Genomic DNA, 16350 nt, shown 5'->3' with positions numbered 1-16350 from the left:
GGAGTTCATTCGTATCAAACCAGATTGTCCACATTCAGGGTCACTGCCAGGAGAGTGGGACGAGGCCGCATATTTGTATGCAGACTTTTAAAAGCATCTTTGGTCTGGACAAGCTGAAGTGAAATGAAGAGGACAGTCAAGAGACAGAGGCAGCGACTAAAAACGAATCACAGCTTCTACATTCAGATTCACAGATGGCAGAGTGCCATAGAAGCAGATCGCAGACTGACACAAAATGTATTGACGCAAGGAGCATCAAGTCCAACAGGAAGAATCTCAGGAAAACTGATCGAATGGTACATTGTGAAAACAGGAGACACTGAGTTCTTGTTTTGACCTTATACATGCAAAAACAGCAGCCCATCCAAATTGCAATCCTTCTTTATAGCCCAATTTTCTTCTCAACAAGCCATTTCTTCCTCTGCTCACCCATAAATAGCCTCCTGCACATTTCCTGTGCCGCTGTTCTAATACGCCAGACATGTCATCAAGTGTTTTGGACTGATCACTCTGACATTCTGCCCAAGTAGTACAGTGGGTTTCTAATGCCCCATCTTATCAGATAACTCTTCATTCATTCACACAATTCCACCGACATTATTATGTGCTATATGTACCTGATTTATTGTAATGAATCTTGGAGTTTCATTATGTTTACAAATGAAATTTAGCTCCCTATATCATATCTGTGATGTCGAATTAAATTCAATGTCCTTTCTGTTGGTCAGAGAGATAACGGGACTCACACTAACACCCTGGTATGATAACACACAAGGGAGTTTCTTGTTAATTTAGAATGAACTGCAAATATTTTTGCACCATTTCAAGGCCCTGGCTAAGCAAACGACACAGCCACCATCGACACAACAGATTGGACTGGACAAAAGCCAAAACATTCAGCTCACTTCATCTCAAGGACAGAGGAGCGCTGTCACGGCTGGACAAATGTACTGACTTTTTGATCAGGCTATTTCATGCTCTCCAGCTCAAAACGCTGCACACACTGTTAAAAGAAATGTGTCTTCTTTCACTGTGGGCCAGATGTAGGAGGGAAAATCCTGCACTAATTCACAGTATTTACACTGCCAACTGTCAACCTGTCCAGCTGAGTCTCAAGCAATGACGCGCTCAGAGCTGGCAGACCGAAACCATGGTGACGTAGGTTCAGGCAGCCGAGAACACACTATGACCACAAGGAGCAGATCACGTCACCATGGTTACTCAGCGTAGTAAGGTCAGTGGTGTGACGCTGGATGTTACCATCTTACCAAACTACTGGAAGGTTTCCATCAGTTGTAGCACATCTAGCTGTTGTTCTGAATTGTCATCCAGCCGAGCACATAATAGCACAATGATTCCTTAATTGGCTATTTTCATCTGACTAGTGTGTTCTTAATGAATTCTTAAGTCACACAGTGGGCAATCAATTTTTTTTACTGAAGCATGTTATGGCACATTTGCTGAGGAGAGTTTTTTTTTATAAGAACAGATTCCCAACAGACACATATTCAGGGCTAAAAAAAAACACTCTAGTGGCTAAAAATAGTCCCATTCAGCAGTCCAGCTGCTACGAGAAAAAACCATCACAATTATGGAATAAAATGTATCTTGAAAGGGAAAATTAACTTTTCATTCTGCATAAAAATTAACAATCATCCGGATTGTTGCTGGTTTAATGAGACACTTTATTTTCTCACGATGAGATGGGACAGAGACACTGATTTGTTTCATTCTGCCGGAACCATGACAACTCAAACATACACATTAAAAATGACTCTGCAGTGGTCACAGCTTGCCAATACAAAGACCTGGAATAATCTCAGGTGTAATAAAACTTACACTACTGGAAATTTCTTGGAAAAATCAGACAAAATAAACCTTTGAAAAATTAATAGGCTTACAGCCTAGAACAAGAGCAGTAAATAAAGTTATACTCTGTTGCTTTAATATTCCTGCAGAAATTGTTTTGCACCCCCCAAAGCACCCATGAACATAAATGTTCTCAGAGGGACTGAAGACTGGTGACTAGTTATTAGCATGGCAGGTGCATCAGCTGTCCCAGAAGACAGACAAGACAAGTCTATTAAAAACCAAGGGCTGTTGACTGCAGACAAATGGTTTTACCCCAATTCTGTTTCAATTATACATTTTCCCTGTGAGATGTTTGTCTGCCTGGTAAATGAGACTCAACTACACCTCAGTCAAAAAATCCTTATTTGAATAGTGATACAGTGGACCTGACAGCCATGACATAGATTACATTAAATTTATAAGTTACAGAGCATTGTACTCCACACACTTTGATGGATCTGTTGTGAAGTGTTTCTGGCAGATGGTCATTAGCCTCTTCAGTCCCTGTAGTGAGAAAAATAAAAACAAGGCAAGTGCAATTTAACTGTCATTGAAAGGTGTAACATATGGACAACTATACTCCAATAGTGTGTATCAAATCACATACTTCTCTCTAGTGCACTTCTTTGCAGTACACTACAAGGAAGTGCACAAATTTCGACAGGGTAGTACTGTCTCAAATCAAACACTGCCGCTGCGCACTTACTGGAAATTACTCGACAGCTTCTTCTATTTTTTACAGGCTGATTGCAAACGGCTGTTGGAGCCTTATCGCCGACACTTGACAGCGCTTTTTGTCGATCAAAACAAGCTATTAAGTTGTGTTTTGTTGTGTTATTGTTGTTGTGTTGTTTTGAGTGTTTTTTAAGACATTTACGCCGGTATCAGCTCCGTTGCTGCTCAAATCAACCGCTATTGGGGGTGGAAAGTGTCCAGCGATACACACTAAATTTTCTGGTTGTTTGAGTGCGCCAATTGAGTGCGCATAGCGCACTACATTGTCGCACACTGCTCAGTGTGAACGCACTTATGTACTCAAAATATTAAGTGTAAGTGCAGAAGTGCGCAATTTGGGACACACCACAATTTTAGTCCACTGGCATTTATCTTAGAGATGGGGAAAGGATGATGTAATTATTAAGCCAATTCACCAAACTGTTCCTAAATTGTTGTGTGGAGAGATGGTAATGTTCACAAACATGGTGAATTAATTTCCTTAGTTGTCAGCATCATACATATCTGCTAGCAACTTTTATAGACCTTCTTAAGACATATTAACATTTGCTAATCAGTACAGGTCATGGTAAAGCGTTTCAGCAGATACATTGTGCACCACATAGGACCAGCCACTAATCTTCTAAATGCAAAATGCAGAATTTGCATTCCCTACATGCAAAGTCTACTGTGACTAGGGTTTAACATAGGAATTGTCCTTCATTTTTTGATTTTATTTTTAAATTTCTAATATTAAAACTCTTCCAAGAAAAAGGGGCTATAAATAGTGCACATTATTTAGCTAAGAGCATATTATTGTTTGTAGTGCAGACTTCACAGTACCCTGAATACAGCATTTTCAAAACTTCAACCAGGAGAAACTAGACCTGCTGCCTAGTGGTTTTATGCCTCTGCCAGACACTTTCAGTTCACATTAGAATAGATGTGAAGCAATTCAATTACAGGTCTCATGTGTATTTTGTCATTGGCTACCAACTTGTTTTGTGACCTTGATCTTTGACCATCAAACTGTAATCAGTTCATCCTTGAGTTCAAGTGAATGTTAATGAAATTTTTGAGATATAAACTTCAGGGACAGACAACCAATCATAACGTTTCTGGGTACAGCTGCCGCTGGTATGGAAACATAAAAATGATCTAAAGCTTCGGCACTGTGCAAGGGGCATTCGGCAATATTTTGTGCTCGTATTACTCTTCCATGCACAGTGTAAACATGAACACGTGAAGGCGAGTCAGAATATGGCAAAGGCTATTAGACTGTTCAAAGTCACTGTCCTGAAAACAAACCCCATGATGTGTACTGAATAAAGTCAGGTTCTCACCTGAATGTATTTTCTTTGCGTCTCATCGTTGAGAACGTGCGCCACGTGTTTGGAGAAAATCTTTTCTCGTCCAGTACGGGCATGGATACCCACCATGGTGACACCAATAGGCCAAGGAGCATTTCCAATAGCCATCTGCAAATACGCATCATTTGCCTATAACAGAGGCAAATTTGTTAAAACATGTAACAGTAAGTTTAATAATAAAAACGTAGCATAGATCAAAACACTGTTATCGGATCTTGACATACCTTGACATATTCTCTTTCCAACATGAATTTGATGATGTCTGTGATTGACTCTTTGATGTCAGCCGGTAAATTCTGGAAGCAATAATAAAGAAATTAAAATAATTACATATGAAACATTCACATCACAAAAACCACATGTTGCATCGTGTTTTACCCTCCACTAATATTACCTTCTTCCTGAGCTTCCTGAAGAGAGGTTTTAGGTAAGACTCGGTCTGTGAGTGTGTAGCACTGGCCAGCTTGCCCTGAACACCGCGCTTCACATGGTCCTCTCGGCTGTTCAGGTCCTTGGCCCAAACACCAAGAAGAAACTGGAATTCAACAGAAGCAAAGACGTTAAGAAAATATTACCAAGAATGTGACATGATGTACTCAGGCCTGATTATTTCTTCTTGTAGCGCCAAATATAGTATGTACAAAAATGTCCCAATATCAAAATAACTTGTAATATTTCCTTAAGCTTTTTACAGTTTAACAAGAATTTCATGTCAATACTACAAAAGGAACAGAAAACACAACTGGGACAGCAGCCACAGTTGTGATGTAAGCATTTCTTATCCAACAGCTCCCTCTAGACTGAAGGTAGAGCATGGTTTTCTTGTCTTACCCTCAAAAACTTGTCAATAAGATCCTGGTCTCCATGATCATCTCCTGTGCCCAGGGTCTTACCAAGAGCCTGAGGAGGAGATTCAATATTAAGACACAAATCAACAATAATCATGATACTTAACATGTCCAGATGATAAAATAACCAGTTTGTATCTCAATGTCTGACTTCTTGCGAATACAAAAGCAGTCCTAAGACAAACTGCTCATAGCTTGATATGAATGAAACAGAACTATTAAACAGCTGAAGCCTGAAGACCATATATAAGTATATTGTCATGGACACAGTTTACTGTCAAATGTACCTCCAGTTCTTCTATAGTGGTGTTTTCTTCATGAACTTTCAGGTCGTGCTGAGTGTCCACTTCCCCAGACTCTGTTCCGCCAACAATTTCATTCAGGTACTGCTGGTCGATCTTGTCCATGGCTGCTTTCAGGTCATTCCTCAAACCCTAGTCACAGAGGCGGCAGCACATGTTAGGACGAAATAATTTAAGAGAATCGGTCTGCATTCTGAGCCTAAAGGATTGAGGATAATAAAAACCATTTTCAAATCACATGACAGAATAAACGCCCTGTCAATTCCAGCTTTTCAAAAACTCTGGTAATAAAATAAGACTTGGCTTTACTATGTTGAACAAAACATAACTAATATGCTTTTGATAGTGCCAGCTGAGAGACAGGTACAGCTTAGTACAGGTATGTATGTCAAAGGCGTGATAATAAAAGTGAAGAGCAATTTTCTGCAGTGGAGACTTCAGTGTGAATTTCTGTCTGGATCTGGATACTGGGCCCCACTCGCAGTCAGTCTCAGTCCTACCTTGTTCACTTCTGGCGTCAGAATCTCAATCTTCCTGAGTCTCTGGAACGCATCATAGTCCGACTCTCCAAACAATCGGATCGGTTCCCCTCGTTCTCTAAGCCGTCGAATTACCTACATAAACACAGAAAAAGCCTCATTTAATATGCAATATGGAAATAATCAAAAATGCTCAGGGGGAAGTATAAATATGACACCTTCACTCACCTCCTGACGAGACAGTGTCATTGGCAGCTTCTCTTCTGTTAATTCCAGCTCCAGCACTGGATTAGCTGAGGTGGATGGCTCATCTTCCTCTTTCTTATCAATCTTCAGGGCAAAAAGGAAGAATGCGAGATATACAAAGTTATTTGAGGGTTGTAGAGGTAAAATGAAAATAGAGAATTTGATAATATCAGAAGGAGATGGAGTATTTTTGGACCAATGCAAATGAACCAATACAACTGTGAAATATAAGAAAAATAATTTGTATTGTCTTCGTGAGATGAACCTGAAGACAGAGAGAGGTTTTTTTATCACTATTAAAAACTGTACATACGGTAGATTTACAAATCTTTCCTATCCGTCTTACCTGTAATAAGATATTCAGTGACTCATTGTGGATAAGTCAATGAATAACTTACCAGTAAAAACAAGCATATTCAATGTAACTTAAATCTCAAAACTTTCATGAAGTGCTGACTGCACCACCTAAAGTCTAAACACAGGCAAAGCATATTCAGTTAGAGAAACTCAAAGTATGTACAGTACATCATGCTTTCAAAGGCACATGCATCCTGGCACTCTTAGATTGTGGTTTAAACAGCACAATCTAAATGATCAAAACAGAAACGGATGACAAAAACAAACAATGGCCCTGGCTCAAATTGACAATGTATAACTGCATGAGTGCAAAGAGTAGAGCTGGATATGTTTGACAATTTTAATTTTGCACAAAGTAGGAAGGGAAATGCAGTTTTCCATAGAGCAACTGTTACAGGGCAATGCAAACTAGAGACACAAAACCAGGGAAAACTTAAAATCAGCCTAAACATTAAAGCTGCTGTCACAGATTATGTGCAAAATCAGCGGCACAGCTTGAAAACAGATTCTTTTTTAAATTTCAATTCAGTATCCCATGCTGAAATCCACACTGTGACTGTGTCCCACTCAGACTTTGTGGCTTCACTTTCCTTGTTCCCTTGCTTTCTGAAAAATGACTGTTGCTGAGTTTGCAAATACACTGCCCGTCCAAAAAAAAGTCAACACACTCTCACTCAATATTTCGTTGGACCGCCTTTAGCTTTGTTTATGGAATTTGCTGTTGCATCGTTTTGATAAGCTTCTGCAATGTCACAACATTTATTTCCGTCCGAGTTGCATTAATTTTAATCTCAATGGGGTTAAGGTCTGGATTCTGTGGTCACATTGGACCACATTTCCACCTTGACGATGATGGGTCCCCACTATCCTTCCAGTTTTTAATAATGCGTTGGACAGTTCTTAACCCAATTTTATAGTGTCTGCAATCTCCTTTGATGTTTTATTTGCTTGATGCCAATAATTTGACTCTAATTTGAGACTGCATCAGTTAGGGTTAAATAAGTTGTTGCCAGTTGAAACATAATCATCCATGCAGTAATTATCCAATGGGAGGTTCTTACCTATTAGCTTAGTTAAAACCAAGTGGTGACTTTTCTCTTGGACGGGCAGTGTAGTTTATAATACAAAACCAGTCCAGTAAATGGACTAGTTGCCAAGTGGTTGTTGCACGAAACAGTAAAAAGCATAAATATAAACAATGGTGGAGTATTTGATGCATTGGGTGGTTTCGGCAAATGCATCTAACGCAAGCTGATGAAAAACATTACTTTTCAAATATTTTGTTTTCAGTTTCCAGACTGATTGAGCTGTCACGTTGAGATGAGTGTCCAAGTCTCTCAAAACATCCAGCTCTCATGAGGTTATTTCTAACAACTTGCACTCCCAGATAAAGGATGCTCCACCATGTTATTTCTGCTTTTATCCTCACTGGCTTTAGTGAGTGAACTTTCAAAAAAGGATACCAAGGAAGTGGAACCTTTTGGGACAAATTGTGCTTTATCCTTTTATCATGCATCCTGTTTGCTATTTTCGCTCTGTAAACCCATACCTGGCTCTCAGGAGTCTCTCTCTGAACCTACAGATGCAGGCAGTAGAGGTAGGTTGGGGAAAAACAGCACAGTAAACACAGATATATATACTAATGTACACCTTAGCATCAAGTCCCGATCTTATTTGTTTCCTGGCAAAATGTTTAACTGCAATATCAAGCTGTCATACAAAAAATATGAAATCAAGGGGAGCCGAAAAAAGGCAGTGAAGTGGTGTGCTTTGTGAAATAATGAGAGAAAGAGAGCAGGCTTGGCATCAACCTTGTATCCACATCTTCTGAAGTAATCTTCTTGTTCCTTGCGTGCAAGATCGGCCCTTTTGAAGTATTTCTTGGAGTCCTGGGAAACAGAAATACACAGCACAATGAAATGATCGAACTGATGGTGGAGCCTGGAGAGGCATAACATAGTAATTGTTGCCTTCCTTTTACTAAGACGGAATAGACACATCTTTAATACAAATGGCTATTGATGGACTGTTGGTTTTCTCTGCAATGAAGCAACTGTGACAGCAAAGCGATGTCTCAAAATTCACAGTTTTATATTCAACCTTCTGTAAACGTGGTGGGTGATTTGGCGTCATAACCTAAAGACAATAACATGCAGATTAAGTAAACAATACTATCTAGAAACAGGGCAGTGAGTGATGTACTATGGAGTGGCTGTTTAGGGAGTCTACGACGTAACATTTCCATGATGTTTTGTACTAAACAGTCACAGTTAAGTAAAGGCGCAATGGTAACGTTATATCTAAGACATGTCATTGTATCCGTACTCTAACAACTTCTCCATTATGTCTACCACGGTGTTTATGTTTTGTAACAAAATTTAGTTTACTAAACTGATGTTTACGTGGCATGGTTTAGGCATTTAAATAACAATACTCCTAAATCGGAGGACAGGGTACACAGTTACAAGTTATCATGCTACGTGGTGATATAATTACTGGTAACATCGCTGATATATTTTCCTGCTAATTGCGAAATTGACTTTTGGCTTCACGTCTATTTTAAAAACTATACATTGTTTAGTATAATCTGGATTCATCTGTTGAAACGAGTTGAAAATAAAAGGTTGGGGATTTTAGACAACGTTGTCGGGAAGAAGTTTGTGCTAGTCAACATTAGCAACCAGGCTAACAAGCTAACAAAAACAAGAAACCTGATGAGAAACTCACGTCAACTAGCTCCTTTTCCTCGAGCAGTTTCCTCTTCCTCGCGATTTCAGCTTTAATTATATCCATCATTTCAGAATCAGAGCTGAAATACGGGTCTTTCTGCGTTTGTTTCAACAGTTACTCACACAGACTGCAGCGACGATACTAGCGTCGTCGAAACGACTTAACAGGAAGTTAAACAGTCACCTGATTTCAGAATAAGAGTCCTCAATAGTGTTTTATGGATTGTGTTTCAAAATAAAAGAAACGTAAAAATAAAGGAAAACTTGCTGATCCCAAATGTTTTCTAAAAGACATCACCTATATGTTAACAACAAAACGTATTATTACAAGGCTACGCACTCTTCTTTGAGCATTATTAGACAACATAAATACTGTGTTATTCTTTGGATGGTGTATCACCATCCTAGATAAACAACAACAACACACTGTAGAGAAATAAAAGTTAGATATTATTACACATTGGATTTTTTTTTTCATTTTATAAACTAAATTTGGCGTTAAATTAGCTGTGTAATCAAATTACTCTGAACTGTGTGAACAGTGTTCAATACACATTTCATTGTTAGTTTTGAATTGAGTAGAATTAACTCTGAAAAGTTGACACTGGTAAATTTCACTCCAATTTTGAGTGGGACAAAATGTTATCTGAAACAGAGTTAAATTCAACTCTCTAAGAGAACTAACATTGTTGTTCTCTGATGGGAGCTCCCTATAGGCTACTCTCTCCTCAGATGACCGATGTAACATGACCTGCACATGTGTGTTCTGTCTTTTCCAAAATGTCCTTATAGTGTTTAATTTATTGTTTACTTGTCAGTGTTCCACTGTGTAATGCCACAATATTTATTCATTCAACAGTGATTCTCGTGTTTCCCAACAGCCCCATTTGCAAGTTGGCAGGATTTAGCTTTTAGTGGATCATCACAATACCAGAAAATATGCATGATCTCTTCCAAGAGCAGAGTAAGGACTTTTGAATTATTTTTAAGTTGAAAATGGGCGGAATTGATAGAAAGAAGTGATGCCAACCTTCCAGACCTTTTTATCCAGAAGGCTACCAGCAAACATGCCCATGCGGGCCCACTGTGGGTAACTGTGAGTTTACTACAGTGCAAAACAGGGCATTCCCTGGGGTTGTCCACTGTGTGTGGGCTCATGTGGGGCCAACGGCAGTTTTGTCATTTTGATGAGGGTTTTCTGTGGGTAACCTGCATGGCGTTGCCCATAGCAAGCCCAAAGTGGACTACCCGCTGTCTTTTTCCCACACTGGCACAACAACATCTGCAAATGTTTGCTGCATTTTCTGCCTGTGACTTTTTACAGTCTCCTGAAGTGAGGTCATGAGGGCAAATGAACAATTTGATGTAGGCTATGCCTACAAGTCAGATACAGTAGATAGGCTTTGTTCCAAGGCAGTGAATTTAGTAAACTCAGTCCCACCTGCCATGAGTATATTTACTCTAAATGTTTATAATAACATGGACACTACACCTGTATTGTGCTTCTCCTCTCAGCTGAATGTGAAAGTCTGTGATCATTTAATTATTTTTGATGTATAAAATTAGTTGCTTTGACAACATAAACAGTATTTCATGTGATAATAATTTATGAATCTAAAAAAAAAAAGTGAATGTTTGCAAGCTGGTCTCTGTAGTGCTTTTGTCCAGAGGCCAGTCCATTGTCTGGACACCACAGTGGCAAATGTCTGACTCGACCTTTTAGATGAGAACGTTACCATCAGGTGGCGCAAAGGGATATGTGACGATTTTTAATATTAAAGTCATTAATTTATTTACATGGCGCAAGGGAAGAGCAAGCATCATGTTAGGAACGGGAGCAGATGATACAATAGCATTTATCAGGTCAATTTAACCATAACACGGCGGAAATCTGCTGCTGACAGGATCTGTAGCGCAGCCTGAGGAGAAATTTAACTGATTAATAAGGCAGACGGACACTGATTCCGCTGAGTGTATCCTTGTCACTGATTTTCGTCTTTCTGAAGAGCGATTCCCGACCGCACGGCTCACTGAATAGCCTAATCCTGCTGAAGATGGAGTTTGGGGAAAGGAAAAGGAGAAGGAAGTCACAGAGCTTTAAACTCGTCACGGATGAAGGTAGGCTGCTGAATGAATGCAAGACCTTGTAAGACGCGCGTCCGTGTCTGGGTGTTTGTCTGGCGCTGTGTGCCAGCAGAGACGACTCTGTAAACAAAAGCGATGGCCACGACAATGCCCACAGTCTGTGCCTCGATTTCAACCATCAGCTAACTCTAATAATTCAAGTCTGACACGTAAAAACCCTCCCTGGACATCCTTTTCTCACATAGCTCAATTTAAATAGATAGCCTATCAAAAAAATAAATTAAGTAAGAAAACAGTTCAAAATCTGAAAATAGCCTTTGTTGCGCATTCTGAACATGCAACATTGTCCACTTTTTGCTGATGCTGTGAGCTCCAGGCCACCTCTCTTCACTACACTACTTCATACCACCTACAGGTGGTGGTTTCTGCATGGGATGGGAGGGGGGGTGGGGTTGACATCACAGTTCCCCGTCAGATTAAGCACATGAAGCTTCATCATAAAAAAGCAGAGTGCACCACAGCACTGTCATCTATCAAATGCGTTTTATCAGGTGCTCAAGCTTTTATTTGATTATTTTTACATTAATATTTCATGACAAAACCTTCCTGTCCTACATGTAGATTATGACCCGGCGTCATATGTGGTGAATCCTAGCTGTAAAGATGCCAATGGAGAGCCCAAGGATGCTCCTGTGTCTGATGGTATGTGCCAGTGTAAGGATTCATCTCTGATAGAACAGCAGAGCTGAGTAATTCCACTAACACTCTTCTCTCTCTCAAAGTTGTTTGGCTTGGGGATGAGGGCATGGAGATCAAGAGACAAATCACAGGCATGATGAGGCTTCTGAGTGATAAGACCAGCAGGGCATATCAGCGTGTGGGTACGGAGCAGGACACCTCAACAAAGGAGCCCCAGGATAGGCGCCAGGCGTGGATACATCAGCCTGCACCTTTGTCTCTTGTATCAGAGGACCACCAGAGCAACAGCTGGAACCCTGCAGGGGACCCAGGGCCTTCTCCTTCATCCGTATCCACCCCCATCCCCAACGGCCCAGGCTGTGGCCAGTACAGCACCCGCTCCAAAGCCCTGAGGATCCTCAACAATACAAAGCATTTAATCAAAGTGAATGAAGCGAACGGTATGGCGGCCTATCTGAGCATGCTGGAGAAAACGTGTGTAAGACAGACACTTAGAGGTGTTCTTGGCACGTTTAATTATCAATATCCTCAATGTAAATTTATATTGATATATTAATATAAATGTATATACGTGAAGCTTCACCATTAAAATGCAGAACGCACACAGCACATACATGTGTGATGAAGAATAGACTTGTGTGTGCATGCCTGTACAATGAGACGCAAGATAACAAGCACTAACCAAAGCACCACTGACTTTCCAGCAGATGTGGTGCCTCCTGCTGTGCCAGACCCCCCCTGCTGCATGTGTAACTGTAAGGGCACCTTGCAGGCTATTTTGCAGGAACTACGTGCCATGAGGAGGATGATGCAGACTCAAAAAGGTCAGTGAATGAACCCGCATAGACTGCAAGATAGAAAGAGGGTAAAAAAATATAATGTGCAACTATCTTTTTCTAGCATCCTTGGAAAGGCAGGAGCCGACAGCCTCACCATGCCCACCTCGCCTCGGCCCAGGAACCACTCCTCGTCGTAGGCCCCGCAAGAGGAGGCCAATCTACAAGGCAGCACCGGTGACTGTGTCTGGCACAAGAAGAGCTGCTCTTACCCCTCTGGAGGCATCACCACTAGTTGTTGCACCTGCAGAATCTGGAAAAGGGGGGGAATCTGAAAAAGACTCATCCACAGCCAACAGTCACCCTGTCCCTTCTGAGGTCTCTATGCTGCCACCTCAGAACAATCCAGCGACTGCCAACAACACACACCATAGTCCTCTCCTGAACCAGTTAAGAGAATCGCAGTCAATGGAGGTAACTCACTTGTTAGTGTATACAGCTGTGTTGTCTAGGCTATGCTACACACTCTCCTTGAGAACTGCCTTTACACTGAGAGGGAATTGGATTTTTACAATTTCAATACACACACAAAAAAAGGACAATAGAATTTTCAGGTGACAATAAGTTCTACCAAAATGTTATTGACATGCACAGTAACATTTTCTATTGTTTTAATAATTTCTATTACAAAACGTTTTTCTCTTTGCCCTTATTTAAGCGGTTTAAAACCCATCACATCATTGTGTATATCAAGACTCTTTGTGAAGTTGCATGCTTGGCCATGGAGATTTGTTTTACTGTCTCCTGGACTGTCTCACCTATAGTCATATTTTTGCAACAGTATGTGAATTGAAAGCATTGCATGATGATTCTTATGCTTTATTTTGGTGCAACGGGGCTCATGTATTCATTATAAAGATTTGTGTTGTTTTCAATTTAAAAATGGAATTAATCTTGTTATGTGTTGTTACTTCACAATTCACCCTGTGTTATTTGATTCCTTTTCAGTCTGAAGTGCGTCTTGCAGAGGATTATGACGTGTTTATCTCAAAGGCTCAGTTAGACTCCATCCTCGTCAACTATACTCGCTCTGGGAGCCTGCTGTTCCGGAAACTGGTGCGCAGCTACAATTTCTAAAAGCATATTCTTTGGTCCTTTGATCATGGTCATCACAGTCATGTTGCATCACTTTGTACGTGCATTTCATTTTAAACAATTATTTCTTTCAATTCACTTCAATAAAAAGCTATATTGAGTAAAGGCTGTGCAATGTTTTACCATGGAGCTTCTATGTGTGCAGGTGTGTGCCTTCTTTGATGATGCTACCCTGGCCAACTCCTTGCCAAATGGTAAAAGAAAGAGAGGACTAAATGATAACCGCAAAGGCTTGGACCAGAATATTGTGGGTGCTATTAAAGGTGGGTGAGAAAAAGATACTTGAATCATTATTTCTGTAGTGGGGTAGAGCAATCATGACGCAGTATTTTGGGGAAACACTGATATAGTTGTGTGAACTGTGTCTAGTGTTTACAGAGAAATACTGCACTGAAAACAGAATAGAGAAGTTGCCTGGGCCACGGGACTGGGTGCAGATCCTTCAAGATCAGATTAAACTTGCGAGGAGGAGGCTGAAAAGAGGTATGTATACTGCTATAGTCTCTCTGCTACACATCTATCCAGTATCCTTTTGTATCATGCTGTTGTTACAAAGGTTTTGAGCATGGTCAAACAAAGTTGCTGTATTATTAAGAAATAGGTTCACTGATTTGAATTGGTTATTACATTTACCAGTCATCTGTAAATGCATCAGGTAAATCCTCATGTTGCTCTCCCCCCTCAGATGCAGCAGAAGCAGAAGAAGTCTTAAATGGACCTTCGACAAGTAAGAAACACTAGGGCAGCTAAAACACACACTATTGTACTCATTTATTCAGTTGTCTACTTTTGTCTTTCTGTGTCTACACCTTTACCCTCACATCAGTAGTCCCATTTTACAACATCTTTCCATCAGCCCCCCTCTGAGTCCACAATGTCTTTACCTCTCTCCCTTTGGTTGTCACAACACACACACTCACTGGCTTGCTTATTGGCTCATATGTCTTTGTCACGCTGCCGCTGTGACATTTGACATTCTCACGCAGCTTCCCAAAATGTCAGCTAATTATCTTCACACCATGCACCATATCCTCTCTTTCACCTCACCATTTCAACTTCGATGTCAGGAAAGCATTTCTCTTTCTGAGACCTACAAGAAAAAATCAAACAAAATTGTCCATACATTTTCAAGCAAATGCATTGAGGCTTTTTTGGTTATATTAACATTATTATTATTATGCTATTGTTATTATTAATGCTGCTGGTAAGGTTGTTGTTGTTATTATATATATATATTTTCTCTTCTTGTAGGTTCTGACTATAACAAGCCTGCAAGCGTGGAGGGGACAGTGATGAACATGACTGGTTGATTCAAAGACCTGCCATCTGGCCTTAAAGCAGATTTGTTGATTGTGTTCATTACTTCTATAACTTGATGCATTTAGCCACTTTAGATATTTCCTTTGCTGCTATGTGTTATGCATGTAAAGGGAACAAAACAACAAGACCAAATGAAGACGAAGCCTGCTTAATGATATCCTCTCTTGCTCTCTCTCTCTTTTTCGCACACAAACACACATTCTGCCTTTTGTGATCCTGAAGACTTTTCCTTTTCACACATAGTAGTAGGCTATATATTACTGTAAACCACTTGGATCTGGGATTTTGTGATAGCAGACAAGGAACTATAGTGACGAAATGTTAGGTTGTTTTCATGTTCAGAAGTTTACATTATGGGCAAGAGCTTTAAAACTTGCCTAGTTTGCATCATTTACTACAAGGGATAATGAGCCTAAAACAAAGCAAAGTACTGTAACAGTATAACATTAATATATTTTGCACAGATTACATTTACTGTAACAGGAAACTGCCCATTGTGGATTGTGCCTTTAAGTGACTAGTATTTCAGTGGGTGTAATGTACAGTGCAGCATCCACCTTATTTCCAAACATTTAATGTATTTTTGGGCAATTTTTCTAATTAAAACTAGTTTGAAAGGCTACATCTAGCTGAAAAAAATTAGGAAGAATAAAAATACAGTATCAATGATGTTTCTTTTATAGGATTAGGAGGTTTAGGCTATGCATATCAGTGCTATTGTTGTGAATATTGTGATTAAATTGATGGAAATACAGCATTCTTCATTCATTTCTGCTAAAAGCACACATGAAATGAATAGTTGTTTCCATCATTAAATATGGTTTCTTGACAACTGTTCTGTTTGTGTGCTGTATTTGTGTGGCAGTGTAATTAAAAACAAGAAATGAGACAAAAAGAAATTGCATATTCATATAGATCACCCTCAAGAGTCCTAAATATTATTATACAACATAACTCCAATGTAATATTACAGTATAATTAGATATTTGTAACCACAGTAACCTTACTCTGCTTGAAACACAAGCTAAGTTTCTGAAACTCGGCGTTTGTTAGGTGGTCACTCTTTGACCCAACTATGTTGTGGTGCCGTGAACGTTATTGGAGGGAAAACAGTAAATTAAAGGTACACTCCATTGTAGAGATTTTGTTGCCAGACTTCTCGGCTCGTTAAAGGGGATGTTGAAGCCGCCACTGTGCAGGCAGAGGACCCTTTGAGATCTCGTGAGTTTCCTCTTTGGATTGTAACACAAATATCACTCTATAAAGACGAGACGTTGCCAAGTGGCTTCGTGGATCAATGTACAGTAAATACGACGTGATACCTTGAATTTTCTGTCGTCCAGTCCCGAGTCCGAGGACAAAATTGTCTCCCTTTCCGTCAGGCGTTATCAGTGGACGCCCTTTTCGAGCCGCGGTGCA

The 16350-nt window shown here is 40.0% G+C and overlaps 2 protein-coding genes across 3 annotated transcripts; one reads left to right on the top strand and one right to left on the bottom strand.

Moving 5' to 3' along the window:
• Positions 1–1418: 1418 nt before the first annotated feature.
• On the bottom strand, positions 1419–9087 carry prpf18 (PRP18 pre-mRNA processing factor 18 homolog (yeast)). 2 transcript variants are annotated; one of them, XM_085779456.1, is made up of 11 exons: positions 8895–9087; positions 7979–8056; positions 7717–7743; positions 5793–5894; positions 5586–5699; positions 5071–5217; positions 4767–4835; positions 4330–4470; positions 4160–4231; positions 3909–4064; positions 1419–2355 (listed from the first exon to the last, which is right to left on the bottom strand). In XM_085779456.1, the coding sequence occupies exons 1-11, from the start codon at positions 8961–8963 to the stop codon at positions 2275–2277; spliced, it is 1056 nt and encodes a 351-aa protein (XP_085635582.1). In that variant the 5' UTR covers positions 8964–9087; the 3' UTR covers positions 1419–2274. The 2 variants fall into 2 exon arrangements, with proteins under 2 accessions (XP_085635582.1, XP_085635583.1); XM_085779457.1 differs by lacking the exon at positions 7717–7743 and having other exon boundaries at positions 8895–9078.
• A 1700-nt stretch (positions 9088–10787) lies between these two features.
• bend7 (BEN domain containing 7) lies at positions 10788–15760 on the top strand. Its single transcript, XM_085780598.1, has 10 exons — positions 10788–11014; positions 11603–11683; positions 11764–12120; positions 12385–12504; positions 12581–12930; positions 13465–13572; positions 13757–13874; positions 13981–14094; positions 14297–14338; positions 14863–15760. The coding sequence occupies exons 1-10, from the start codon at positions 10951–10953 to the stop codon at positions 14919–14921; spliced, it is 1413 nt and encodes a 470-aa protein (XP_085636724.1). The 5' UTR covers positions 10788–10950; the 3' UTR covers positions 14922–15760.
• The last annotated feature ends 590 nt before the right edge of the window (positions 15761–16350 follow it).

This window comes from Trachurus japonicus, chromosome 6, assembly GCF_045865225.1.
Source record: "Trachurus japonicus isolate A0001 chromosome 6, Traja_1.0".
Lineage (NCBI taxonomy): Eukaryota > Metazoa > Chordata > Actinopteri > Carangiformes > Carangidae > Trachurus > Trachurus japonicus.
Note: the sequence above shows the minus strand (reverse complement) of the source record. Positions and strands in the feature narration are given on the sequence as shown.

What these genes read in the sequence shown, in the direction of transcription:
- prpf18 (XM_085779456.1), bottom strand. Translation starts at nt 8,963, where the DNA reads ATGATGGATATAATTAAAGCTGAAATCGCGAGGAAGAGGAAACTGCTC. An exon ending in TGACACTGTCTCGTCAGGAG is followed by an intron (nt 5,700 to 5,792) that starts GTGAGTGAAGGT and finishes GTGTTTATGTAG; the next exon opens with GTAATTCGACGGCTTAGAGA. An exon ending in TTATTGACAAGTTTTTGAGG is followed by an intron (nt 4,471 to 4,766) that starts GTAAGACAAGAA and finishes GTTGAATTCCAG; the next exon opens with TTTCTTCTTGGTGTTTGGGC.
- bend7 (XM_085780598.1), top strand. Translation starts at nt 10,951, where the DNA reads ATGGAGTTTGGGGAAAGGAAAAGGAGAAGGAAGTCACAGAGCTTTAAA. An exon ending in CAAAGTGAATGAAGCGAACG is followed by an intron (nt 12,121 to 12,384) that starts GTATGGCGGCCT and finishes CTGACTTTCCAG; the next exon opens with CAGATGTGGTGCCTCCTGCT. An exon ending in GCCTGCTGTTCCGGAAACTG is followed by an intron (nt 13,573 to 13,756) that starts GTGCGCAGCTAC and finishes CTATGTGTGCAG; the next exon opens with GTGTGTGCCTTCTTTGATGA.